Source organism: Aspergillus niger (genome assembly GCF_000002855.4).
Source record: "Aspergillus niger supercontig An12".
Classification (NCBI taxonomy): domain Eukaryota; kingdom Fungi; phylum Ascomycota; class Eurotiomycetes; order Eurotiales; family Aspergillaceae; genus Aspergillus; species Aspergillus niger.
The window spans coordinates 142,523-166,708 of NT_166527.1; the positions used below are offsets into that span (position 1 = coordinate 142,523).

Below are 24,186 nucleotides of genomic sequence, written 5' to 3' on the forward strand. Positions count from 1 at the left end.
TTGTGGTGTGTGTGTGTTTCTCACGCTCCTCGTCTAGGGAACGACAAGCCAGACTTTTCTGGTGCGGTCAGTCCAGGAGAGAAGCTGAAGGTCAGTTCCGACTGCCTACTGACTTGCCCTTCGCCGCCCGCCCTTTCCGTACTTTACTTTACGGAGAAACCCCCATTTTACTGGCTCCGGCGCGTTACCACCGCGTCTTCATACCGTCCGATACGCGTCTTCTACTCTAGTAGATAAGCACTTTAGCTAGCAAAGTTGGTCTCTATAGCCAGCAACAGAACGGTTCCTGTCTGGTCAGAAACACTCAGAAACACCCCCATCTGGACGGTTACCAGTACCATACCAACGCGCATCACATCATCTCCTGGACTATCCGGAGCCGTATGTCCGTATGAATGCCTTCATCCAGAACACCACAACAAGAACAACTGCAATTCTATTCACTTAATAACAGAACAACTGCTATCTGAATGCACTGGAATCATACAATAGACCAACAATCCAACAATACTTATATAAATAACACTAATACAATTATCAAATACTTCCATTCATTCACCTAGTATTCACTCCCATCCCAACTTAGCCACATTCTCTCTCTCTCTCTCCCTCATCCGTGTTCTTCCCAGTCCGGCCCTCCGATCTCCCTCTCTTCCCTCTCGTTTCTCTCTCCTATCACGAAAAGGAAAATGAAGGAAAGGGAATGAAAAATATGGATCGCCCGTCCCGCCTGGCGCCGCTTAGACTTTTGGGACAAAAAAGAACGAACGAACCGCAGCCGCTTCCGGCTTTCCTTCCCTTCACTTAAACTAATTTTTCCCATTAATTCGTAAGCGTTCAAATTAATTTCCATGTTTTTTTTAATTTAGTTTGGTTTTCTTTTCCTGGATGATGATCAATTCGATCCATCTGTTTGCACCTGATGCACCGCAGCAGATAGGTTTACTACATACATACTTTGAACTAAAAAGCCATGCATCGTGCATCAGCTGAGTCTTATTTCCAAGAAGGAGAAGTACAGAATAGAAGATGAAAGAATCAAATCTTGGGAGTGGAATAAATGACTTTTCTTTGAGGGGGCCAACTGACCCTAACCTACTAACTATACTTACTAGTAACATCTAGCTACATAAACCCCCTTCCCCTCAAGCCAAGTAACAAGGATCCGGAGTACTAAATGTCAACTATCCAGGGGTGTCCGAAGTAAGTATCCCGTACAGAGAGTGAAAAAAAGAGGGGGTAAAAAGGGAAGCTCGGAGCAATCAATCAATCAATCAATCAATGAATCAACCAACCAACTATCTACTTGGGTACCGCTTGCACTAAAAGGAATCAATCCATGAAATCCCTCAGTGAACCAGCATATCTGGCCCCGATCGGCCAGGCTGCCTTGCCTTGCCACCCATCACTATTATTCCATGGTCAACATTCATGACTTGTCTTCTGTATTACAGTTGGTTAATATGTAGGTAGACACTGGGCTTAGTACTTTGAAACTCGAAGGTGATAATACATTATTGGACTACCTCGGTCTACGTTTTCTATATAAATGTGGTTGCTAGGGACGGATGAACAGGCCACGCAGTCGCTGCGGCAAGATGGGGATACTGCCTCATGGCTGAATTCTAAGCCGGACAGACTACTATCATTTCATTATTGTGTAAATTACTTCAATACTAGTAGAGATCGACACCACCACCATTGGGATTAATCTACCAAATGAATAATACTATCCAGAGTAATATAACAATCATACTCAACCACTTCATACAAACAATATATATTCAAGATACATATGCATTCTACTGCCAAGAAAGAAAATACAATATCTTCACTTTACTACACTTCACTCAATCAATCCGCCTTCCCCTGCTTCTTCCGTCGAATCACCTCCCCAACCGCCTGCTGCACTCCCGGACTAGCCCGAACACTGCCCAGCACCAGCGCCTCCTTCATGCCCTTCCGCAGCGCCGTCACGCCCTCACGATCGCCCTTGAACGGCGCAAACCCCAACTGCAGTAGCCGAGTCGCTTCGCCATCCGTCGCCCGGGAGAGCTGCGCCAGCTGACCCAGTTTTTGCATGGTCTGCGGATGCAGACGATCGCCCGGGGCAGACGACGCCCGTTTACTAATCTCCGGCGGCGTGACCTGCGAAATGAAGATATGCAGTGTGACTGAGGCACGCTGGGCCAGTGTCAGAATCTGAAATGGCAGGAGATAGAACTCCGGGCCCTTGGACGAGAAGCCCAGCAGGCCCTGCAATCCGGCGGGGATATAACTCCACGGGAGCAGCACTGCCGCAGGACGAGTAAGTAGGATCGACTCGAGGGTAACCAGCGCGGCGAAGGTGAAATAGCGCCACTAGATGAAGCACACATAGTCAGTAAGTCATTATCACATACCAGTCCAAGTCGAAGAACCCCAACCTAAGTAAAAGAAGGAAATAGAGGAAACTCACATAACGTCCCCACTCCGACCAATACGTAAACTGCAGCACCACAATAGTAACCAACCCGATCACATACTGCGGCAAAGACCGCTGCAACCCAGCCATAACAAACTCCTGCAGGGTCCTCTTATCGCCCCAATTCAACATGTCCGGGCCGTACATATCATACGCGACCCGCTTCACAGGGTCGAGGAGTGTATCCTGCGCAAGTCTCAAATACACGAAGTAACTGTCCGACACGGCGCCGCCGACCTTATCTGGGTGATGCTGGGCAGCGAGACGACGGAAGCGCGATTTGATAGTGCGTTCATCGGCGAAGGGAGAGACACCCAGGGCGCGGTAGAAGTCGCCTGCAACTTGTACGCGATGGAAGGTCTCATAGAGTGTGTAGAGGAGGTAGCTGGTCACGACGAGGATGTAGATGCGCCGGCGGTGTCGCGCATAGCGCGGAGTGCCAGGCTGAGGGCGGGGTTCGCCTGCGCGGATGGTGATGCCATAGTAGACGCTTTGAACAATAGACGTGACGTACTGGATGCGAATGTGGTTAATGATTGAGTGTTCGGTGCTGCGCAACACGGCGCTTATAGAACGGCGGAGGGAATGGACACGGTACTCACGTTTGGGAGGACAGCCCAACCGAAGAAGGAAAGAAGCGACGACATGGGCGGAGCAATATCTCAACAAGCTACGCAATATTCAAAAGCTCCATCAATTCGTCAACCAAGTATCAACCGAAAGAAAGAGCGACAACGACCAGAGTGCTGGTCCAGAAGGTTGTCTGTCTATGCTATGCCTCCAACCAACTAATCGCCCACTCCGATAGAGGCCCGCCTCACCGCCCACCCCACCGCCCGCCTCCACTCGCAAATCCGAAAAGAAAAAAAAAATGTCAAGAGGGAAAAAAAAGGCATCGAGTTCCACCGGCATCAAATCAATCAACTGGACCTCTCTCCATTGCGCCGCCAACTTCCCTCCCCAATTGACACAATGGCCCTCGACGCAATGGACCTCGACCCCCACCCGACAGGGCCCGCCAGACAATCCTCGCCCGAAAAAGACCGCAAGCGCAAACACAAGGACACCACATCACCCAGCAAGAAGAAGCGCAAGCACGAGAGCCATGCCTCTACCAGCAAGAAGAGCAGCAGCAAGACCAGCACCAGCACCAGCTCCAACAGACCTACTACTACGATTCCCGACTCCCCCTACACCCTCACCACCGCAACGCTCTACCTCCCACTCTCTCCGATCTCCATCTCTCCAACCCACGCCCTAGCCTCTTTGCTAGCAGAGCATCTCTCCCCGCTCCTCCTAACCTACTACGCACCGCTCAAAGGCATCGTTCTCGCCTACTCCAATGCCTCGATCTCCAGCACCCCGCCCTCATCCACCAACGTCGTGAACGCCGAAGACCCCAACCTCCCGCAACCACTTACTCTCGCCCGCACCGCCGGCGAATACGGCGTCCTGTACGTCTACCTCACGGCCACCTTCCTGGTGTTCCGGCCCCAGCGCGGCCAGATCCTCGAGGGATGGGTGAACGTGCAATCAGAGGGATTCCTGGGCGCCATCGTCCTGAACTTGTTTTCCGTGGGCATTGAGCGGAAACGTCTACCCCCGAGCTGGAAGTGGATTCCTCCCGGTGAGGAATTGGAAGAGGAGCAGCAGGAGCAGGGGCAGCAGGCATCCACCACGGAGAACGAGGGCGATGATAGTGACTCCTCCAACTCCGAAACCAAGAAATCTGCATTCGACCCCGCCAAGGAACTCTTCCGTCCCATCGCCCTCGCCGAGGACGTGAACCCCCTCGCTGATACGGATCCCGCTTCCACCTCTACCAACAACAACGCGACGGGCGACTACGACGACGACGAAACCGCCGCCGCGGAAGGGTACTTCCAGTCGGTGTCTGGCCACCGCGTGCGCGGCACGATCAAGTTCCGGGTCGTGGATGTGGATGTGATTCCTGGGTCGGAGCGGGAGAGCGGATTCCTGAGCATTGAGGGTACGATGCTGGATGAGGAGGAGGAGAAGAGGGTTCTGGAGGAGGAGAGGACGGGTGTGGTTTCTTCTGCTCCTTCTAGCTCCTACGGTGGTGGTTCTACTGGCATGACGCCCAGAAAACTAGGCTCGGTGACTACCATGTCTGGTGCTTTGGCGATCCGGTCTGCTTCTGCGTCGGTGGCGCCGGAGCCGGAGGTTGTGGATGTGCATGTGGAGGAGTCGCCTAGTAAGAAGAAGTCGTCGTCGTCGAAGGAGAAGAAAGAGAAGAAGGAGAAGAAGTCTAAGTCTTCTAAGAAGGAGAAGAGTAAGGAGTGAGTCAGTCAGTCAAGTTGATGATTGAATGAAATGAGTGGGATGGGGTGGGATGTGGAAGGTGGAATACTTGACTTGTTTATAAGTATGTGCATGTTATATAGTATTTTTCTTTCTCTTTTTTTTGTGTATCTGTGTATCGTATTCAGCTTTGTTTGTGGCTGGCGTTAGATGGGAATATCAAAAAGATTTGGTTTCTTTGACCGTGGTTGTTGTTTTTGGTGGTGTTGGTATATCAGAGCTGGAGTACTTCTGGGAAGTTTGGAGAACAGGAGTTGGTCATGCGCATTGAAACAGGCTGTTTGATCAAGATATCTACGCCAGTGTGGCTCAGGCTTTCAGATACTAATATCGGCGCACGCTGTCACACTAGTAGTGGACATAATAGTTGTAGTAGTTAAGTGGTATGATTCTACAGGTTGTCTCCGAAGCGGAATATATATCACTCTACTGTAGACCATGGATTACACAATATTCGGGTTCAATTCAGGTATATTAATTTATCATTGCTAATTTAAATGCAATTAGATCCTCACAGACTCAGGCACACCCACAGTCAGCACATCCACTCCACTCTGGATTTGCGATTTGGTCGGCATATTCTTCCGCCGCATCAGTTCGGCAGACTTGACCATCACCGGGTCCATGCCCATCGTGGCAACGGCCACCACCGTGTCGCCCTTGCAGTAATACGCAGCGAACTTGGCGTTCTCGGGCTCTCCCTTCATCACCAGATCGTCCCATCCACCCACGGTGCTTCCGCAGTAGCGCAGCTGGGCACCGAGGGCGGACCAGAAGATTGGGATAAACGCCTTGGGCTTGAGCGATTGCAATGATCCACTGTGGACAATTGCGCGCGCTACTCCTCGTCCGGCATTCTGGGCCACGTTCCAATGTTCGATACGGGTGTATGTGCCCTTGTCCTGGTCTGCTCCCGGCCCGTGGTACGGGTAGGTGGCGATGTCGCCAATGGCAAAGACGTCGTCGTTCAATCCTGGGACCGCGAAGTGCTCGTTGGTCTTGATGGATCCATCCTGCTCGAGAGTGACGGATGGGTTGCCTTGAAGGAAGTCAGTAGCGGGACGCACTCCCACTCCGAGAATGACCAGGTCTGCTGGAAGCACGGTGCCGTCTTTCAGGTGGACTGCGCCGACCTTGCTGGAATCCGTGCTGGAGGGCGTCGCCTTGTCCACGCTGGCGGAAAGCTTGAACTTGACGCCCGCCTTCTCCAGGTTACCTTGGAAGATGCGGCCGACCTGCTCGCCCATCACGCGTTCCATCGGGGCCTTCTCCATGCCGACGATGGTGACGTCGTTCTCCTTGGCAAGGCAATTGCCCACTTCCATACCGATGAAGGAGCTGCCGATGACAACGACCTTCTTGTTCTTCTGCTCGCCCAGTGCCTGGTGAATGGCCTGCACGTCCGGAATGGTGCGGAGCACGAAGATATTTCCAAGGTCCTTGAATCCTTCCTGAGGGAGGGTGCGCGGCACACCTCCTGTCGCAAGGACCAACTTAGTGTAAGGGTACGACTTGCCAGACTGGGTGGTCACCGTCTTCTTCTGGAAATCAACGCCCGTCACATCATCATGGGCGACCTCAATAGAAGCTTCCTCATACCACTCCTCAGGCCGCCACTGGATCTTCGCGGCATCAGCAATCAGCGCCTTGGATAGCTTCGTACGGTCAATAATGAGGTTAGGTTCGCGGGTGATGACAGTGATGGCACCCTTGTACTTCATTTCACGGATCGCCTGAACCACACCAAAAGTACCACTTCCACTGCAGAGACTCCGTTACTATCTGACCCTAACTTCCACAGAGGACTCGACTTACCCGCCAACAACAACCAACTTCTCCTGCGGCGAAGCACTACACTTGACAGCGGGATCTCTCTGAGCCGCCTTAACATCGGCTTCATTGGCATTGATATAGACAGCACCATTCTTCTCGAACACCTCGAATTTCTTCAACGCATTCGGGGCCGGCGCATCTTCAACATCACCAGTCTCCACATTAAAGCAAGCTATGCAACATCGACATTAACGATTCACTCCTACTCATTCACATCTAAATCAAGCAAAAGAAAGAAAGACTTACCACCATGCCAAGGACAAGTAATCCTCCCCTCAGGAGCCACCACACCCAGCTTCAACGGCGCACCATAGTGGGTACACTTGGGGGTCATAGCGTGAACCTGACCGTTATACCTAACCAGGAGGACCTTTCCATCCTGAATCCCGTCGACCTCACACTCGACCTTGTCCATGTCCTTGACGTCCGCCAGGGACGTGATGTCCTTGAGTTTGTAATCCTGGGCCATTTTGAGGGAATTGGTGGAGAAGGGTGTACGTGATGATGCTCGTAAGGAGGGGTGGATGGGAAGAGAGGAGGGGTTTAATTTCGTAGCTGAGGAACAACAAGAAGAAGAGGATGTGAAAGATCTAGAGGAAGCCGAAGTGGGGTGAGTACAGCAGGAGCAGCGACAGAGAGCCGAGTTGCGACAGCTGCAACGACAGCCGAGGGGGATGCGGGCGGATGAAGAGGGAAAAGGAACAGAGGATGAGGAGGAGGGGCAGCAAGGGGACCAACGAGCTGAAGCACGAAGGAAGAAGCTTTGACGGGCAGCAACAGGGAGGAGGAGGGGTCGGGGCATGGAGAGGGGAGGGGGGGCAAGATGGTATGACTTTTTGAATGGAATTAATGAATCAGGAGGAAGCAAGCACGCAAAGGCAACTAACTAATAGTAAGCAAGCTAGTAAAGGACTTGAAGTAATAGTAACCATCAATTCATGATGCCATGGCATTGGGGAGCTTTATCTATCGGCAGTCATTCACTGCTACCTGGTAAGTAGGAGGACCATGACATAAAGAAGCCCGCCCCTTTCCGACGGAACTGCCATGGAAACAGTCCAAAATAACATCCAATACACAGAATAACAATACACCAAGTCGCGCCTTCGATGTTGAAGTCGTCGTGCCTTCCCGGTTCGTCCTTCAATCAACGTCAATGACGTCGCTGCCATGACCCCTTCTCCGCCAATCAGCACTCGTGTTTTGTCAGACTGATCCGGGCGAGTGGGGCTCATCCACCTCCCAGGTGGGGACCTCCAGGACTATGCAATGAATTCAGAACAAGTAGTAGATATTCCGAAAGAAAAGCCATTACGACAAACGAAACTCGTCATGCATTACCCTGTGGATCCTCCGGAAGGATTATACACAGTAGGGAATCATCATATTTACAAACAACAGCATGTACATCCACCCCCTACATCCATACAACCCCCGAACCAAACCCATCTACTGTCATCTCAACTGCTTCCATTCCTTCGTCGGCCCATTGATCGTCGCGTCACCCGTAGGGTTCGAGGAATATTCTTCTGTACCCATCCGGACCCTCGGGGAAGGAGATGTGAGCGCGCATAGTCTTCATCACTACCTCCCGGGGATACCGGCGGGCTCGATTGTGTCAGGTCCACCACCTCAGAAAGTTGTGATGGCTCTGGATCGTCTTGGTGAGGCTGCAGCACACTCTCCGGGACAACGCTGATCGATGATGGTTCCTGCACCGCCGGTGATTTCACTCGGGGAGATGGTCTTGGTACGGGAGACACCGATCCCGCTAGGGACATGAGCTCCATCGTCCCGTTTCCACCGTCGGCGTTGCTACTGCGCCGCCCCTTGCGAGACGCCTGTCGTCGCTGTCGTTCCTCCTCGGCCTTGTCGATCTCGTAGAAGGGATTAGGGACAATGGAATAGGCCGATGACTGTGAAGGCGACCGAGGCTTTTCCTTGGCAGGTGCGGCGGATGTCTCTCTCTTGACTGCCGGGGGAAAGTACGTTTCCATCAGGCAGTTGAAAGACATCATACTCACGGGGCTACTGATCATTTGGAGATCATCTTCCGACGCGTTGGCCGCAGAACCACCTTCATGGGCGTCATCGGGGAGAAGCATCGAGTGCAAGGTCGATGGAGGGTCCTTGATCTCGGGCGCATCCTCCGGTTGTCGACCGTTCCGGCCATTCTCGCTGTCTTGTCCTGCCGGAGGGGTAGATCTGGACACCTGGTCCTCATGGCTGCCTTTCGATCCGGTTGTCATCTCCGCGGGAGGCGAATGAAACCCGTCAAAATGCGGTGACTTGATGGGGCTAGAGTGCATGGCCGGGCCTCCCGTGCGGTCAATAGGCTCTTGGTTTGTTGACATCTCATCAGAATTAGTACCTTCCCTTTCCACATCTCGCACTGGTGGCTGACAGTCCTCGTTCTCGCGCGTGGCCTCGATTTCGTTTGGACTGGGCTCCTCTATGGCACGGGAGCTTGGTCGGGTGAGCGCAGGAACGCCAGACGAGTGTAAGGAAATTAGTGTACTGACATGCTGGATTTCCCAGCATTCCCAAGACCTGCAGTGTCAGCAGATCGGAGAAGCTTGGGTTCAATCAGGTCGGCAAATGACAACTCCCGGAAGCCATCGTCCTCCTCTTCATCCATCCCGGGCATTTCAAATCCACTATATTGCGGCCTATCATTTTCCTCATCCCAATCTTGGTCATCCCGTGCCTGTCGTCGGTCACGCTTGGCTAGCCGGATTTTGAGGATGTCGTATTCAAAGACTTCGTGGATCTTGGCCACTCGGTATCCGGAAACCGTGGGCTGCCAGCTTGTAGCCTTGGAAATTTCCAGCTGTCGGAAAGCAATGATCGAGCCCTTCTTCAAGCCATCCACGCCCATGTCCTGTAGAGAGGCTGGGTCATTGGGCAGAGCAGGGAGGTCGTCTGCCGAATCTTCAGATTGGTCCTCTACGGGCTGCTCTGCAGCATGCTCCACTCCCTCCATGTCTCCATTCGGTTGCTCGGCATCATCGTAGTTTAGTTGTAGATTGTCCACGGAATAACCCCCCACGGAATAGCCGTAATCGCCATTTTCATATTCTTCTTCCCCATCGTAAACTTGAAGCTGCTGCCGCCGTCTTCTCTTCTTACCCCAGCCTTTACGCTGTCTAATGAGATCACCAGCCTCAGCGTCCCAGCGTTGTTCGAAGGGGAATGGCGGAGCGGTCAGCTCAATGTCGTCATAAATACACTCGGTAGCCCGGAGGATCAACTTGTCTTGCCAGTTCTCATCCGAATCGCTTTCAGGCGCTTTGACCGCATCCTCTTTCGGAGACTTTGGGGGTGGAACTTGGTTGTTCACCTTGCCTGCAAGCTTCTTCCGAGTAGCCTCCTCGTCTTCTTTGGTTCGTGGAGTTCTCACCCCCAGTGAGCCAAAAAGCATCCTCCTGGAGCTGGCAACATCGAGAGTACGTCGCTTGGAAGGTGGCCTAGCTTCATCTTCATCAGCAGCAACGTCGGTTGCAGGCCGTGCGTCGCCGGTAGCCTTGACGCTCTGTGGGGATGCAACTTCCTTTTGCTTTGCCTCGGTGACATCGACTCCCCCCGATTCAAGATCACGGAGCAGTTTCTGTCGTTTTGCTTCGAATTCCGCCCGCTCTTGTTCTTTGATATCGTGTTTGTCCTCAGGAATGTAGTATGAACGTCCGTTAGCCTCTTCCCAGTCACGGAGAGCAGCGAAATCGGCCTGTGCGGGCAGGGCACCAAGCTCTTTTAGCTTTGCTAACCTGCGTCGCATTTTGTTACGCTCATTGCTCTTCTTGGTTCTCAAAGAGCCTGCTCCCGGAGGATTGGTTTTCGTGCGCATCTGCACATCTACATCAGAGTCCGAAAGCTCATCTTCTGATTCAGATGTGGACATGTCCTCATCAGAGTCGGAGCTCGAGTCTTCTTCTGAATCAGATGTAGAAGCTTCTGATCCAGAAAGCGAGTCTTCGTCAGAAGATGAATCACTTGCATTGCTGGAATCGTCTGAGTTACTAGAGTCGCTGGTCTCGCTCGTATCGCTTGCAGATGAGCTGCTATCGCTCGTACCTGAAGCCGAGCCCGTTAGATCCTCTGGGATCGAGATCGCTTTGCTGGCAACGGTAGCATTCGATTCCAAGACGGACGGCTTCGCTCTCTGGTCTTCAAATGTCACTGCTTTTGAATCCCTGCGAGTACCGTCCGGATTCAAAGACTCTTGGCTAGAGGGATGCGCAAGGGAGCTCTTTCTCGGGGCCGGTTGATGGATACTGGGTCTGGAGCGCAGCGAATAGCCCGCTTGCTCGATATCAACGTCTTCCGCCAGAGGCATAGGGGATATCTCCAGATCTTCCTCAAGTCCCTTCAGCTCTTCTACCAAGTCTTCAGGGTTGATGTTCGACTCATCTGAGCCACTTTCCGAAGCTTGATCATGTGTCTCGTCAACAGCATGCCGGATGACTGTCCCATTACCATCCTCTTCAGGCTCGTGGTAATCCTCGTAGTCATCCTGGTAAGCATCGGTGTAATCATCACCCTTCTTCTCCTGTGGCTGCTCATTCGACCTGATTACAGGAAGCTCTCTTGCGAAGCCTACTTGATTATTTGGCGCCCATTCTGTATCTTCCTCCTCGTAGCGCGATCCAAAGTCCCACCCTGCAGCGCTAGTCCGTCTTTTCTTTCTCGGTGGGATCGTGATTGCGGGTCTTGACGACGTAGGTCTTTTCAAGAATGGTTTCCCAAACGGGACTCCATCAATGAGGTGTTTGCCGTCGGAAGATATTTGATGGCGACCGGAAAGTCGCCTGGCTCGAAGGTCTGAGATTTGAAGGGCGCGTATCCTATCAAGAAATCGATGAGATTCAATCCAAGAGCAAAATTTGCTAGAGCCAGGTCAATGGCAACCGGCAGGGGGACAACCACTTACAAGATTTCATCACCGTCCCGCAACAAGCCTTCTACTTCCATGAAATGCAAACATTCCGAGCCCCCAACCTCAACCACATAATCCTCGAGACCCCACTGTCCACTGCACTCGGTATCAAACAAAGCTGGTTCCGTCTCAAGCGGGATAACCTCATTCACATCCTCCAGGAGCTGTGCGATCGTGTACCCGCCATTGGAATACAGCGCATTAGGTGCACGCGTCGAAGTCAGCGCAGAAGATGCGGCAGGAAGCATGGACGAAGCGCTGGGCGCATTATGGCCGAAAAGAGACGGCGGTGACGTTGTCCAAAGAATGCGCGTGACGGGCAGGCCGTGGCGCTGGATAATAAGATGGAGACGCATGGTGGATGGAATGCTTGTAGATTCTGATTAATGCTCCTCTCCTGTTGCTTCGGACCAGTCGCACTAGCAACAGCTCATTAGAATTATTTAGTATAATGGCGAAAAGCAAAACAAAGTCATGCAGGAAACCGTCGCGTTAATGCTTGCCGACGGCGAGATGCTTTCCGACTTGCTTGTCGCGTCGGAGGTATGAGTACAGGTAATGAAAAACCGCACGAAGGGGTTATAGCTGAAAGCAAGATCACAACAAGCACATCTTGAGCGCTAGAAACACAGCAAAGATCTAATAAATCGAAGAGTGGAAAGCGTGAACCAGAGAAAGTAGAAATGTGACGGGAGGAAACTGCAGGTGTGACGGCGACCAGCAGCGCGGATGCTGGGCCGGGCTAAGCCTGTTCGGTCGTTACACCTAAGGCATCAATCAGATTCACTACGGTCACGCTATAGCTTGATTTATATGCCAATTCCATTATAAATCTCATATTAAAATATTTTAGTGAATAGGGTTGCAACGTAAAGAGATTAGGATAGTTCAAGTCGCCATTATTAAATAGTGAAAATGCATCAGGTGGTATCGAAGAGCAAAGCAAAATCCATGGACTTTCATCATCGAGGTTTCCTGTTAACTCCGGAAAGATGCATGCAATGACACGGGCATTTTTGACTTTGTATTGAAAAATCGTTCAATAGTCGAGCGCTATTTCATTAGATGCACCCAGCTGCAACATAGAAAGCACGTTATGATGCAAACTTCACGTTTGCCTACTTGGACTCCGGGGAACTGGCTTCCTGCTGGGAACGCCCAGGTTCATGGGCCTGGCCCCCGGCTGGGACGGAACACGATTAACCTGGCTATGGGATGGTTGAGGCTTGCCAGCTGCAATCGTCTGATATTCGGGAGGGCTATCCTCCTCTAGGAGAAGGGGAGCCTTGTGGATTTTGAGCACGCTTTGTTGACGCGCAACGGGAGAATTTGGGGGCGAACCAGAACGGGACTCTGGCGGACTTTCGGGCAGCATATCGAGTGTCTCCGACGAGGACATCGCTTCCTGATTGCTGTAGGGTGCAGACGCCTCAGGTTCCTTTCCAACTGGAGATCGCGGATCAGCTCCAGGTTCAACAGATCTTTCGGAAGAGGCATCTGGTGGGTTATACTCTCGACGGGGGCCATCCACAGGGCTGAGAGTTTCAGCCATGGCATCTTCGTAACTGGGAGGTGCATCGTCGTAGCCGTCCTCAGGGTTGGCAGGCATAGGTGGTCTAGCAGGCCGAGGCGGCATTGGGGGGCGTGTACTACTATCCATCGATCCGGTGGGACTTGTAGGGCTAGCCGCTGGCTTGGCCTGCCCGTTGGCCGCCATGGCATCCAGAAGCGCTTTCGGGGGAGCAATTCCGGAGTAAACTTTCACGGGCATCCGCAGCGGAAGAACGATAAGTTGAGGCTACTGGTTGTGAGCAAAGCGTCCAGAAATGTGCAGCCAAGAACTCACCTTCATGTTGCCAACACTTCCATGAGTCAGGCCCACTCGAACTTCGAGCTCGTACGTCCGTGAGACATTGCAGGTCTCGAATGACGGCGCTACCGTGCTGGGCAGAGGTATGCCATTCCATAAACCAGCGTCGATCGTCCACTCCGAGTCCGCTGGGTCTCCGCCTCTTCCCAGAGGTACAGCCATATTACTCTGACTTAGTATGACCCAGGTGCCGCTTTCGGTGCGCCGTAAGTCATGAGCAATAATGTTTGTGTAAGAAATCAGCTCAACCTGTATCATCTGCAAGAAAATGGTCTCATAAGACTCTGACAGTTTCTTGACGAGAACACGCATTGGTATAGGCTCATTGCAGGTCAGGATTGACGGGTTGGGTAGCCGCAGGTCAGCGGATACGCGAGGGGAACCGCCCGCGGCATCCCGGAGCGAACTGCTCGACATCTTCGAGAATAGGCTTCTTTTTTTGGACACATTCGGGGCATTTGTGAACTGGTGTTGTCGTCTTGCATAAGTTTCTTCGCTCGGGTTGCCTGTCCTGGGAGGCTCGATGGGAAGGAAGTTTAGGTTGGTGATCTAGAAGCCAATTATCAGCATGGAATGCTGCGGATTATCGTCTTATCGCAGCGATCGCTCGTAAAAAATCAACATACCGCCCTGATGTTCTCCTTGTAGAACTGTGGACGAATAACCGTCGCTTTCACATAGTACTTGATGTCGGCCATGCCCGGGAAGCCACTTAGAGATGGAGGGAGCGTCTTTTTCACATGGCGAGCGGTGTCTCTGGCCATTTCCACTCTCAGACCCGTGATGTTCAGGTTCGTAAGCATGCTATTGTGTATGCTGCAGGAATTGTTGAATGGGAACTGAACAGCCACTATAAGTTCTGTATGTCATGGATGATACTCTGCGAGCCATACTGACCTTAAATTTGAACGGATACTCGTACGTCCCTCTTGCAAATGTATAAGCCCTGTCTGGGGTCTCTGCATTGAATACCGCTGCAGTGGGGAAAACCGTTTCGACTTTGTACAGGATCTACACCAGCTGGTCAGTATCGCTTGCATTGAAGGGCATCACACAAATGTTTTATTTCGCGTCTCGGATGGAAACAGAGGAAAAGGCCAGAGGGAAATGCCTCAGAATTCGCACCTTGTGAACCTCGATTTCGGTACGTTTCTTATCCGACTGCTCATTATGTGGATTTTTCGGACCTGCCAGGCGCGTCCGACTTTCGCCTTCTAATTTTACTTGAATGCCTCCGATTGCAGCTTCAGAGTGTAATTGTAGTACCACCTTTCCCGTGAGGTAGTCGAGATTGGTGAAATGCTTATGTGGCCGGTCCAGGTGGATGATTACAGACATGGCGACCACAAGTTTGGTGAACCGTGTGGCGGTTGAAGCGGGCCGGCAAGTGTGCACAGGCTCGATGTCAGGACCGAACCAGTCTGTGCTGGGGGTAGACGGCGATGCACTGGGAGGAATAGGTGAGAATATCTACTGAGAACGGATATGGAAATCCAAGTAAACAAAAGAAAACAGAAACCAGCGCACGGCGGATGGGGAAAGCTAGAAGAAGAAAAACGAGGACGGGAGTTCGGCAGTGACTTTTGACTAGATTACAAGCTGGGAAAATGACGTTTGAATCCAGGGGACGCAAAAGCGCAAGGCGTGGGGCAACCCGAGAACTGTACGGTCTCGGCGCGTTCGGAACTTTTCCCTCTCCAACAAACACAATGGACCATTTTATAATGGATGGAGAGTATTTCGGAGTCCTGATTGCTGATTGATCTGAGCGAGCAACTGGTGGAGTTCATTGACCGGGTTTTTTAATTCATACAGTGGGTGCGACCCATTCTGGGCCTCTCAGTCTGACACCGTCTGACGGGGGAAAGCGAGCCAGACTGAACGGCGATCCTCTCGCAGGGCTGGTTTTTGCTGGGCTCCGATTCGTGTTACAGCCGGGGTTATGCTAAGCCACCCCGAAAACAACTCTAAGAAGCCCCTCCGTTGCACCGCCACGTTACGGACGCTAGCAGAGCCATGCAAATGGTATCAAAGACTGATGGAACGAATTAATTGGGTATCGCCAAGTGATCTATACTTCCGAGTTACAAGTACACTTCTAGGCACCAAGATTTCCAACTTGACTGCAGTGGGGTGGGTCGTCAGAGACCTTCCTTAGCGAGCATGTCTAGAATCATTAGCCATGGTTATCAACCGATGTGGTGCCGAGAGCATTCGCGCCTTACCTGCAATATCAAGGTAGAACGCAATAGCATTGAACCTATAGGACAAAAAACAACCAGCCAATGTCAGCAGGGGCGCTCGCATGTCCAATGAATTGGGTTTAGAAGTCTATTGGCGAACCTCTGTCTGTTGCCTGTAATTTCTCCGGCCAACCACTTCAGTCGGTTGCTCCAGTTGATCAAGTCCAAGTGGCTGACGCCTTCAAGGGTGCCCTTGTATCCTCCCCACTTGCTGCTGGCAACGCTGACAAGTCCATCATTGTACCCTTCTGTTTGTTCCAGAAGACGGTGGGATAGACGGAAGGCGGACCAGAAGCTTGGCTGCATTGCCGCCCCGTAGGAAAAGTATCTGCATAACTCAGCCATACTGATGACGGCACCATCTTCGCCCAGTGGAGACATACCGGACATCTTCAATATCTGGCGTTGCGGGGTTGAAAGTGTTCGTCATGTAGTCACGGGTTAGCTGGGCAAACGCGCCCGTTTCTACCTTTAGCCGGTCTAGAGCATAGTACAGCTGGGCAAGGCGGTCATCTGAAACCACGTTAGATAGTAGCTTCTGTTGAAGCGAAGTGCATACTAACCGCCAATCTGCTTAAGAACGTAGTCTGCAACGGCAGAGCCTTGAAACACTGAGTGAGTATTCTTGAAGTTCTGTACGAACACATACCTCTATGTGGGGTCGCAATCGTCGTCAACGACTTTACCTTGAAGTCATTCGGCTTCAGATGGGTGATCATATATCGAGAGTCAAGCCCGCTTGAGCACTGATTAACAACCGCCATTGGAGGGTAGAGTTTCCTGGTTCTTACCCCTAAGGGAAGTGTAAATAACAGCTCCCGTAATGGCAAGTAGATGCTGCGCTTACCATGCTATGACTATTCCGGGTTAGACAAGACTGTATCACTGGTCTTAGAATGACACTTACGCAATAATATTTACATGTTCTCCGGGTGCGCCAATAGCGATATCTCTCGCTAATTCTTCAGCACGCGTTTCGATGGATGCGGAGGGAGGCACTGTGGCAGTGATGACTCGAACCCCTTTCACTGACAAAGCTTCCTTGATACCACGCCAATACTGGACCCCAGGAAGATAACGTCCAGCAAGACGCAGTTCGGCGAATCCAAGCAGGCCATGGGCGAGAACAACTGCATGTTTTGGGGCATCTTTCAATGAAATACCAGTTAGCTTGACACCAATCATAAAGGTAAGTGAGTAGCTCATGCTAACCGTAGTCCTTCCTAATTACCGCGTATTCGTCCCTAATGACCTTTCCCAGGTCTTCCAGGCGTGGATCAAGAGCATCGGGGCCACTGGGATGTTGTGGGCTGTGCCTACGCGTAGAGGAGTGAAAGTATCTCAGGGCTGGGTAGCTGGCAGACGTAGACTGGAATTTGATGCTTTTCACGCCGCTACGAACGGCGACAGCATGTCTCATTTTATTATTTCTCCCCACTAGTTATGCGATGATGAAGAGAAATTTGAGAGCAATGTATACATCTGGCGGCCGCCTGGTGTTCCTGATGACGATGACGCAACAGTTACTGGGCGCTTCATGCCTCAGGCCACAATATCAAGGCACCGAATCAACGTCTACTATATCCACAGCGCGTAACTGCCAATAAAGGCATGCTACTAACGAGCTAGTATTGCTTTTCTAGTTTATTATTAAAATATATAGGCGCTACCCCACGATGCAAAGTTGTGACTGCAGGGTTGTTCAAATTGACCAGCAGCACTTATAAGGACATCGAGGAATCAAGACAACCTCAAGTTGACTCTTTGCCAGCGTCAGACAGGACACAACATGAATTTATGTAATGCTCAAACAGTGGGCCAGAACTATATTCACAGGCTGAAAGCAAATGACAAACAAGAACCCCTCATGCTGCCACAATGACATTCGGCATCATTCCTCTATGCCTTGATCACGATCTTCTCGGACGGCTCGGGCTTCACATCGACCAGCGCATGGATAAGAGTCTCAATAACCTTTCCGCCTCTCTCGTTACCAGCATCCTTGATTTCCTGGAGCTTCACCTCAGCCTCCTTGTTCGCATCCTCCTCGGCCTTCTTGTATCCACTCGAGTGCTAGAAACGGTAGTGTCAACCTTCATGTTCGTCCAGATGTCGCGCCTGCCGAGCCCAACCCCGCAGAACAGATAGTAATATCATACCTCAGCCTCGAACTTCTTGAACTCCTCCTCCTTTTGCTTTCTGTACTCCTCAATCTCCTTCTGCGCCTCGGACTTTGCCTCCCTTATGCGCTTCGTGCGGTCTATAAGAACATTAACCGGGGTGCTGTGGTTATCAAGAGTCTAATGACATACATTCTCTGGCTGGATAAAGCGACACGTCAGCACTGATTAACGGTTCGGTGGTATTTCAAAGAGGGTGTAAACTAACCTTGTTGGACGATCTTCTGAGCCTCCCTCTCGGCCTGAAATAGAGATGGTCAACAACTATACCCCACCCAGTTCAATCCAAATGCGACCTACATCGAGGAGGGTCTGAATGCCTGCGGAGTTCTGAGCGGACTATCCAAAAGAGTCAGTATGGCAAAGTCCCAAGTCGAGCGACACATCCTCCTCACCATCTTTGCAATATTATCTCTCAAAACAGGCGCCTATTAGAACGAGAGCGTCGGAAAATATAGGAGTATACAGAGGTGGAGTCGTGAGCTTGTGATGCGCCGTTCGATCTCCCCGACGCCACGAATGACCCCTTAGGCGGTCGGGGTTTTGCCGCCAGACACCGCCATCACTGATAATCACCGATAATCCGATGCAGATTTGGACATGATGCCACTCGCGCATTCAACTGTTCATCCAATTATTGCTTCTTATTTCTTTTTGCGCAATCTGCAAATTGCATTTAAGACGAGATGTCCCGTGCTTCTAAATTGACACTGGCCGCGACTGGTCTCGGTACGGCGGGGATCATCTACTTTGTGCACTGGGCCCAAGAACAAGAGAAAATTGTATGTCATTGGTGCACTCTGACCAGATTGACTACATTAGCTAATGCTTGACTCGGATTTAGGGAATGCACAAAGCGGTCGAGCTAGACATGGAGAAACAGCGTATCCGCAGGGAACGACAGGCGGAGTTCGAGATGCAAAGGGCGCTCGAAGAAGAGTACCGGAAGCTACAGAAGGTCTCGCCCAGCGTTGACGAACCAAGCGGAGGGAAGTCGAATCAAGGACAAACATCATGATACACGACCCCGCGGTTCTTTACGATGTTTAGACTTTGCCTGGTATGTTCAAGCCCTTGGTGGCTAGCGGTGAACCGTTCTCTAACGACCGAGCAGGTATAGTTGTCCGCATGGCATCTAATGGCTGTATGCTTGTAGAATATACCCAAAATGTACATTAGAGATCAATATTCATACCCACCTCTGTATACTATGGATTCAGCTTGTATCTAGACCACATGCTGTGCTAAAAAATTAGCTGTTAAGCGTCACAACTGCTGAAAGAAGGCAATGCGAAGTATATACGGCAGCAGTAAAAGAAGTGCCGCTATGCTTGAACGTTCATTCGTTCTGTATTGCTTAAAGAGAAACATATGCCAGTCTCAGACACACTGATTTTAGGCATTGTGGTAGACATCCTTATCAGCCAAGAATGGCACGGTGACACGTGCCGGCGGACTCCGAGATAGGAGCGATAGCAGACCGACATAAAAGAAGGCCGGCTATCATCGGAGGCCGGCCCAATTCCGGCCTCCTGCAACTAGGAAAGCCTAATCGGGCGCGATCCAAGGATGCTGGCCAATCATGCTGGGGGCCATGTGACATGAAGCCTTGGCATTTGGTGAAGTATAAAGCGCTTCATAATGTAGACGGCGAGGCTCTAGGGACATTATGGGTGTTTTGAATGTGTTTTCGAGAGTAGTGAAAGGTCTATACAATTACTAGGGGTCTGAAATTGTATAGAAACAGCTTTATGGCCATCTCCAAGCAGCTAGACCCCGGAACGAGCAGATGGTGCAGCTACTATACCCTGCTCAATCGGGAATAGCGCGTCCCCGTGATTCTGGCGTGCCCTTATTTGCCAAGAGTTTGTATAGAGTCGATGGACGTGCATCTGATGGACAGACATGCCTGCAAGGGGTGTTGTTTCCGTGTAGAATCATCGTAGAGCCCCAATATATCACATAGGAGGGTCCAGCATCTATGATACTACGTTATCGCAAATGAGTCTGAGGTCCCCACGTAGTTTTCCTGCCTCTTTCGTAATGGTGCCTTTGAGGCCGGAATTGATACCGGCCTCTGAGTATTATAAGAATCGCCTGCTTTCCCGCCCAATTCAGACTCCCAAGCTCTCCTTCCCAGATCCTCCAGTGTCCGCAAACATTCCCAGCAGGAAATTTCCCGTTTTCTTATCCTCCTCTACTTTGACTTTAGGTCTCTACCAACCCTTTACTCTCTCATCGTCATCACGTCATCATCCATTTGCCTTCATATCTCGGATAGACTTCTATACTACATTACCTCCACACCATGTCTCCCTCTAGAGTTCCCTTGCCCAACAGCACCGTGGACCGCTTCCCCCACATCCATGATGACCCTTCTACCCTGCCCCGGTCCCTGGACCCTTTCACTATCACTACCTCCACTGGCTTCCTCCCTTACCTCACCGCCCCTACCTCACTGCCTGATGTCTTCCAGCCTCTACAGTCCCTACTTGAGCGGATGCCAGTACTCAAGGAAGATGGCACTCCAGGTCTGCTTGCCAAGTATGAGCTGGGCCCTGCCGTCCTGGCTGAGCTGCCCGACTTGACGGATGAGATCGACAAGCAGGTCACTGCTGAGGGGTCGCCGGACCTGTACATGATCGCTGCACTGTTCCGGGACTACTCATTCCTCGCTTCGGCTTATATCCTTGAGCCATGCTGGGAGAACTGGTGCAAGGACCCGGAGAGTGGCTATGGTCTGGGACGGGACCTTCTGCCCAAGACTGTAGCTCGTCCCATGTACCGTTGTGCTCAGCTGTATGTCCTGCCCACGTAACTACATATTATCATGGCCAATATACTAACATGATACAGCTTGGACATTCCTCCTTTCCTGTCCTATGCAGCTGCATACTCCCTCTTTAACTACACCTTGGCTGAACCGTCCAAGGGCCTGGTCTACCCTAACCTTAGGTTGGTCCGCGCCTTTGAGTACGGCCTCGACCCCAAGAGCTCAGAGGCAGGGTTCATCCTGACCCATGTGGACATGGTCAAGTACTCGAGCGGCCTCATCAGTGGAGCTGTCAAGGTTGTCGACACCGTTGAGCAGGGTGGACCACGCTCGGTAGTCAACGACGGGTTCCGAGAGATCCTGGAGTCGATGGAAAAGATCGAAGCAGCCATGGAGGGTATGTATACCCTTCCTATATGTACCATTACACTCCAACTAACATTACCAGATATGTGGGCCAACTCCAAGCCCCAGGACTACCTCTCCTTCCGCGTCTTCATTTTCGGAATCACATCTCAGTCCATGTTCCCCAACGGAGTCGTCTACGACGGGGTGCTCGACAACAAGCCTCTTTTCTTCCGCGGAGAGAGTGGTGCAAACGACAGCATGGTAAGCAGCTATCCCACACCATTTACATAAACAGTTCAAGCTGATGCCCAGCGCAGATTCCACTACTCGACCACCTCTGCCAAATCCCCATGCCCTCCAACCCGCTAACCAAGGTGCTGCATGAATTCCGCGCCTACCGACCCCTTCCCCACCGCGAGTTCCTCGCGCACATTAACTCGAAATCGGAAGAGGTCGGGGTGCGCAACTTTGCACTGGCGGATACCGAGACGGCGATTCTTCTCCTGAAGACACTCAACCATGTGCGTAGCTTCCGTTGGCGGCACTGGCTGTTTGCCCGGGAGTACATTATCCGCCGCACGCCGCATCCTACTGCCACCGGCGGAAGCCCTATTGTTACGGTAAGACTATGCCAGTCATTTCCTGATAATCGTAGTAGCCAAGCGACTAACGGTACACAGTGGCTCCCGAACCAGCTGTCCGCTGTGATGGACTTGATGATTTCGGTCTACGACACGTACCTGGCCCCGCAGAAGGGGGATGGCCTGGGACCGGACGGACAGAAGGGCTACGATGCTTACGCAAAGCAGGTTGAGCCGATGATGGAGATGGTGCGGGATCAGCGGGACAAGTTGGCGAAGGAGGTAGAGAAGTGGTGCCAGGAGAGGGGTGTATAGATACCTATGAAGAGTTATGATACCTGCCACAGACGTGCGCACAAGCATTATTTTTAACAATCTAAACTACATTTAAACTTACATCCTCCACATTATAATAGAATACTCCGAGGTAACTAAAGTAGCCACCAACCACGTGTTGTAGATCCACACAAACTCGGACATTCCACATTCGGCTGTTCCAATCAACCAACTCAACTAAACCAACGGACCTCGGCATTTCTCCGCATTCCTCCTTTATATCAACTTCTTCTCCGCACTCACCACCTTCACACCTACACCATCCACTACCGCCATACCACACAACCCAACTCACACCTCACAATGCCACCAACCCAACCCCCCGAACATTTCCACGGCTACCTCTCCCACTCCCCCACCACGCCCCTAACCTACGCCCGCTACACCCCCAAACCCTTCACTCCCCACGACATCGAAATCAGCATAACCCACTGCGGCATCTGCGGTACCGACCTCCACACCCTCCGCTCAGGCTGGGGTCCCAACACAACAACCTACCCCTGCATCGTGGGCCACGAAATCATCGGCATCGTGACACGAATCGGCTCCTCCATCCCCACCTCCCCAGCTTACCCCAACACCACACCACTCCAGATCGGAGACCGAGTCGGCATCGGCGCCCAAACCCTCTCCTGCCTACAACCATCCTGTGAGGAGTGCGTCGCCGGAAAGGAGAACTATTGTCCGCGCATCACGGGCACGTATAACAGCCGGTACTGGGACAACGAGACGGGCAAGAGAAGCGATGTTATAGCGTATGGAGGATTCGCGCGAAAGTGGCGCGGGCCTGCGGCATTCGCGTTCAGGATTCCGGAGGGATTGAAGAGTGAGGTTGCGGCGCCGTTGTTGTGTGCGGGGACGACGGTGTTTGCGCCGTTGAGGAAGTATCTGGATGGGAATGGGAAGGGGAAGACGGTAGCGGTGGTGGGGATAGGCGGGCTGGGGCATTTGGGGATTATGTTTGCGAAGGCGCTGGGCTGTGAGAGAGTCATTGGGATATCGAGGAGTAATATGAAGAGAGAGGATGCTGTGAAAGGGTTAGGGGCTGATGGGTTTATTGCGACTGGGGAGGAGAAAGGGTGGGAGAAGAAGTGGAGTCGATCGGTGGATTTGATTCTTTGTACGGTGGATGGGGATGATATGCCGTTGGGGAAGTATTTGAGGTTGTTGAAGGCCGGGGGCACGTTTGTGTTGGTGGGGGCGCCGGAGAAGCCGTTGCCCAGGATGAGGGCGTTCGAGTTGATTGGGAAGGGGGTTAATGTGACGGGGTCGAATATTGGGAGTCGTGAGGATATTAGGTGTATGTTGGAGGTTGCGGCGGAGAAGGGGGTCGTGCCGTGGGTGGAGACGAGGAGGATGGAAGAGGTGAATGAGGCGTTGAGGGATATGGAGGAAGGGAGGGCGAGGTTTAGGTATGTTTTGGTGAATGGGGAGGAGAGGGAGAGTCGGTTGTAGATTTATTGAGTGTGTTCAAAGTTGTTTGTTGGTGTATGTATGGGGTTGGGGCGTTGTATAGGGTGGGTGTGGTGGTGAGGGGGTCGTAGGGAAAGTGGATATATATAGACAACTGTAGTACTTATGGGATGAGAGTCTCATTCAAGGGAGAAGTCCTGCATATATCAGTCATTTTCAAGAAATGTAAAAGGATGTTCATCACTCCTGATACGCTCGGTCTGGATCCGCCGTGGGTATGACTGTATTTCCCAATCGGGAAACAGGTACGAGACATACGAGGTTGCAGATCGTAAAGCCTCACATAGAAAAAATTTCTATACAGGACATGATGAGAGACGATCCTCTATACAAATGGAAATTCTGTTCCAGAAAGGTAATTTGTTCTGTCTATCAACATACTGTTTTCATGCAGTGATAGACTTCATGCCTACCAAACAAAATGTCTTAAAATTCGCATAGCGGCTGTGGCTTATCAATGCAATCTATTAATATCTGCAGCGATTGTATTCGCGGCTCTCTTTATGCTAGCAACCCTCTTTCATACCTATCGTCTGCTCCGGACATGGATGAGGTTTTCAACCCATCTCGTCATTGGAAGCTACTGTATGCCAACCATTTCAATGTTGAAATATCACTGACCAACCGGTCGAGGCAATAGGATACACCGGCCGCGCCATGTTGGCATCTCAGTCTCCCCACTGGACTTCGGTCCGTACGTCATGCAGAGCACCTTGCTGCTGGTTGCACCGGCTCTCTTCGCTGCGAGCATATACATGGAGTTGTGTCAGATCATTGCCCTCGTGAAATGGGGAGAGTTGGCAATCATCCGGGTGGGCTGGATGACCAAC

The 24,186-nt window shown here is 51.6% G+C and overlaps 10 protein-coding genes across 10 annotated transcripts; 4 read left to right on the top strand and 6 right to left on the bottom strand.

Moving 5' to 3' along the window:
* Positions 1-1,854: 1,854 nt before the first annotated feature.
* On the bottom strand, positions 1,855-3,111 carry An12g00580 (uncharacterized protein; the record flags this gene model as incomplete). The annotated part of the gene is made up of 4 exons (XM_059750641.1): positions 1,855-2,361; positions 2,403-2,426; positions 2,459-2,977; positions 3,067-3,111. 4 exons carry the CDS (start codon positions 3,109-3,111, stop codon positions 1,855-1,857), a joined length of 1,095 nt encoding a protein of 364 aa, XP_059601759.1.
* A 325-nt stretch (positions 3,112-3,436) lies between these two features.
* An12g00590 (uncharacterized protein) lies at positions 3,437-5,057 on the top strand (the record flags this gene model as incomplete). Its single annotated transcript, XM_001395110.3, has 2 exons — positions 3,437-4,757; positions 4,915-5,057. The coding sequence occupies 2 exons, from the start codon at positions 3,437-3,439 to the stop codon at positions 5,055-5,057; spliced, it is 1,464 nt and encodes a 487-aa protein (XP_001395147.3).
* Positions 5,058-5,289: 232 nt separating this feature from the next.
* On the bottom strand, positions 5,290-7,088 carry An12g00600 (uncharacterized protein; the record flags this gene model as incomplete). The annotated part of the gene is made up of 3 exons (XM_001395111.3): positions 5,290-6,547; positions 6,602-6,791; positions 6,866-7,088. 3 exons carry the CDS (start codon positions 7,086-7,088, stop codon positions 5,290-5,292), a joined length of 1,671 nt encoding a protein of 556 aa, XP_001395148.3.
* A 991-nt stretch (positions 7,089-8,079) lies between these two features.
* Positions 8,080-11,908, bottom strand: An12g00610 (uncharacterized protein; the record flags this gene model as incomplete). Its single annotated transcript, XM_059750642.1, has 3 exons — positions 8,080-9,085; positions 9,142-11,460; positions 11,547-11,908. The coding sequence occupies 3 exons, from the start codon at positions 11,906-11,908 to the stop codon at positions 8,080-8,082; spliced, it is 3,687 nt and encodes a 1,228-aa protein (XP_059601760.1).
* Positions 11,909-12,660: 752 nt separating this feature from the next.
* On the bottom strand, positions 12,661-14,760 carry An12g00620 (uncharacterized protein; the record flags this gene model as incomplete). The annotated part of the gene is made up of 5 exons (XM_001395113.3): positions 12,661-13,350; positions 13,399-13,971; positions 14,049-14,261; positions 14,320-14,433; positions 14,548-14,760. The coding sequence occupies 5 exons, from the start codon at positions 14,758-14,760 to the stop codon at positions 12,661-12,663; spliced, it is 1,803 nt and encodes a 600-aa protein (XP_001395150.3).
* Positions 14,761-15,229: 469 nt separating this feature from the next.
* On the bottom strand, positions 15,230-17,085 carry An12g00630 (uncharacterized protein; the record flags this gene model as incomplete). Its single annotated transcript, XM_059750643.1, has 8 exons — positions 15,230-15,333; positions 15,648-15,682; positions 15,766-15,993; positions 16,049-16,178; positions 16,229-16,267; positions 16,315-16,502; positions 16,573-16,813; positions 16,878-17,085. 8 exons carry the CDS (start codon positions 17,083-17,085, stop codon positions 15,230-15,232), a joined length of 1,173 nt encoding a protein of 390 aa, XP_059601761.1.
* A 479-nt stretch (positions 17,086-17,564) lies between these two features.
* Positions 17,565-18,243, bottom strand: An12g00640 (uncharacterized protein; the record flags this gene model as incomplete). The annotated part of the gene is made up of 6 exons (XM_059750644.1): positions 17,565-17,738; positions 17,825-17,925; positions 17,978-18,009; positions 18,054-18,109; positions 18,146-18,184; positions 18,241-18,243. 6 exons carry the CDS (start codon positions 18,241-18,243, stop codon positions 17,565-17,567), a joined length of 405 nt encoding a protein of 134 aa, XP_059601762.1.
* A 288-nt stretch (positions 18,244-18,531) lies between these two features.
* Positions 18,532-18,863, top strand: An12g00650 (uncharacterized protein; the record flags this gene model as incomplete). Its single annotated transcript, XM_001395116.1, has 2 exons — positions 18,532-18,627; positions 18,690-18,863. The coding sequence occupies 2 exons, from the start codon at positions 18,532-18,534 to the stop codon at positions 18,861-18,863; spliced, it is 270 nt and encodes an 89-aa protein (XP_001395153.1).
* Positions 18,864-20,153: 1,290 nt separating this feature from the next.
* On the top strand, positions 20,154-21,862 carry An12g00660 (uncharacterized protein; the record flags this gene model as incomplete). The annotated part of the gene is made up of 5 exons (XM_001395117.3): positions 20,154-20,644; positions 20,702-21,015; positions 21,067-21,227; positions 21,284-21,586; positions 21,647-21,862. 5 exons carry the CDS (start codon positions 20,154-20,156, stop codon positions 21,860-21,862), a joined length of 1,485 nt encoding a protein of 494 aa, XP_001395154.1.
* Positions 21,863-22,186: 324 nt separating this feature from the next.
* An12g00670 (uncharacterized protein) lies at positions 22,187-23,338 on the top strand (the record flags this gene model as incomplete). Its single annotated transcript, XM_059750645.1, has 1 exon — positions 22,187-23,338. One exon carries the CDS (start codon positions 22,187-22,189, stop codon positions 23,336-23,338), a length of 1,152 nt encoding a protein of 383 aa, XP_059601763.1.
* Positions 23,339-24,186: the final 848 nt, after the last annotated feature.